A 2,300-nucleotide genomic window follows, 5' to 3' on the forward strand; every position below is an offset into this window, starting at 1 on the left:
ACAAATGCGTTGATACTGACATGGGAAACAGCAAAAAGGAAAAAAAAAAAAAAAAAAATCAACATTTTGATTTTGTAAGCCCATTTCAAAAGAAAAAGCAGCTGTGCATAAAAAGTCATGGCTCTCCCTCAGTTCCATCCACTCCCGTTGTCAGTGCTGGAGGAAAACACTTTTGAGTAGGGGAGGGTGTTGCAAAAAATGCTGCTGCTTGACATGGCTGTTAATGAAACGGTTACAGCACCTTGACCAAGTAACACAGATGACGAAGTGAAAACTTAAGGGGGAGAATACAAAAAGGACAAACTATCCTGGAATGTATGTTTCTGTCTTGTTAGCCTTTGTTGGAAATTTTTCTTTTGAGGGTTGGGGCTTTCAGAAAAGCACTTGTCAGTTTTGGTTATTTTTTAAACTTTGGTTGGCTAAATGCAGCTTCATATTGTAGCAGTGATGTCCTGCTTATGTATTTTTCTGACTGGGTTGGAGTTGAAGGGTTTTTTATTTCCAGAGGTTTTTTATTCTGGTGCTTTATCTTTTGAGTATGGCAATGTATTCCTTTGGCCTTCTCCCCTCTCCTCTCAGTACCAAAACACGGGGCTTCAGTTTTATTTTTGAATCCTGCCATGTCAATATAATAAGTAAGTAACCTTCACCCATGCTGCTTTCTAATTTTATCTCATGGTGGCCTTGCAGTGCCCTACAGTCCCAGCCCAAGAGTGTGGCATCAGCACATTCCAGCAGCCCGGAGTCAGGGAGCACCAGTGACTCAGACAGCTCTTCAGACTCGGAGACGGAGAGCAACTCGAGTGACAGTGAAGCAAATGACCCTCTGAGAGCGTCAGCACCTGAGGTGAATGCAAATAAAATGTAGAGGCTGCTTAATATAGCTTCTTGCCTCAGACCCTCTGCTGTCTGAATGCAATCAGGACAGGAGACTTGAAATACTGTCATTGTTCAGGTGTCCCCTTGACATCTTTGCTGCATCATCAGACTTTTCTTGCCCTTTGCTTCCTTTCTAGAGTTTGTCAATTAAATAACCCTTTGTAACAGCATAATTAGACTTTTACCTGCCTAATCTTGAAGTGTTCCCCATTCTCCTTTGGCATCATTGTCTAGCACTCCTGGAGGAATTAGTGCCTTCATTGGCAAGACACAAGCAAGGCACAGATGAGAAGCACGGCTTGTCTGGGGTGTTTGGGGCCCACCCCTGCCCGTGCAGCTTTTCTGGGTGCTGAGGCAATGGGCTGCTTCAGGGTGAGACCCTGATAGGTTAAGAGGAGCTGCTGCCTCCCTGCAGCTCCTGTGCATGAGTGACAGATTCAGCTTCTCCCAGATCGCAGCTGAAGTGATCAGACCTGCAGGAAGGGCTGGAATGTGCTTAGACTTGCTTCTGTTGAATTTGGCTTGGATAGTGCTTCACTGGCATTTCTGAGGCTTTTATTGGGAAAAGCAGACAAACAGAACTTGGTGCCTTAAAGTTTCATAACTGAGACCATGCATTTTTTAATAATCTGCTGTAGAAGTGCTCGTGTCCCATGGTTTCAAACAGTTCCTCCAGCTTGCAAAACATTCCCAGGCCAGTGGGAAGTGCATGGTTATATCCTACGGACCACAGCTGATGTAAACCAATCTGCTGACAGTTTTGAGGTACTGTGAGAGGAAAGCCCAGAAACCTTGTAATTTATTTCTCCCTCCCCTCCCCCAGCCCTAGCTTTGCTTTCTTTTACCTTAGAAGCACATGAACAAGGAGAGTTTTATGTCAGAAAACAAGCTTTGAGAAGGCATATCTTTTCATCTCGCATCTAATACACTTTACCCTCCAGCAGTTCAGTTACAGACTTTGCCCTCTGCAATATGGGTGTCTTTGGAAGGAAACAGATGTTATGCTTCTCTTTTACCAAATCCTGCCTGGTTTGTCTTGAAAATACTAGATTGTAAGATCCTTCTAACTCTAATGAAGTCCTAGCTATTTGCCATTGACCATTTTATCCTTTTTTTATTCAGCAAAGTGTTCATCCATGGTGCTCAAGGAGCAAGTTAATGCACATGGCCCATTTGTTTATAGTCAGTTCTTCACATGCAAAAGCACAGACTTTAAGACCTATAGGCAATAGTTCCTTCTTTTAAAAAAAAAAAAAAAAGTCTCTTAGTATCCCCTTTGTGTTGAAAACCTAATGAAAACCCGTATGATAGTGTAGATCACAAACAAGATAACTAATGGTAGAAGTGCTGGAAAAGGAAGTATGCCACTGTCTGCTAGCTACCTACATTATAAACCAAAGTTTACTAACTAATTTGTCTAA

At 42.6% G+C, this 2,300-nt stretch overlaps 1 protein-coding gene across 2 annotated transcripts in view; it reads left to right on the forward strand.

The window, feature by feature from the left end:
• Positions 1–2,300, forward strand: part of AFF1 (AF4/FMR2 family member 1) — a 124,262-nt gene that overhangs the window by 102,641 nt on the left and 19,321 nt on the right. For both annotated transcript variants that reach the window (XM_009280220.2, XM_009280221.2), the window contains one exon: positions 691–847. In XM_009280220.2, the coding sequence (XP_009278495.1) occupies positions 691–847 (157 nt within the window). The remainder of the gene's footprint in view (positions 1–690; positions 848–2,300) is intronic.

Source organism: Aptenodytes forsteri, unplaced genomic scaffold (assembly GCF_000699145.1).
Source record: "Aptenodytes forsteri isolate BGI_AS27 unplaced genomic scaffold, ASM69914v1 Scaffold227, whole genome shotgun sequence".
Lineage (NCBI taxonomy): Eukaryota > Metazoa > Chordata > Aves > Sphenisciformes > Spheniscidae > Aptenodytes > Aptenodytes forsteri.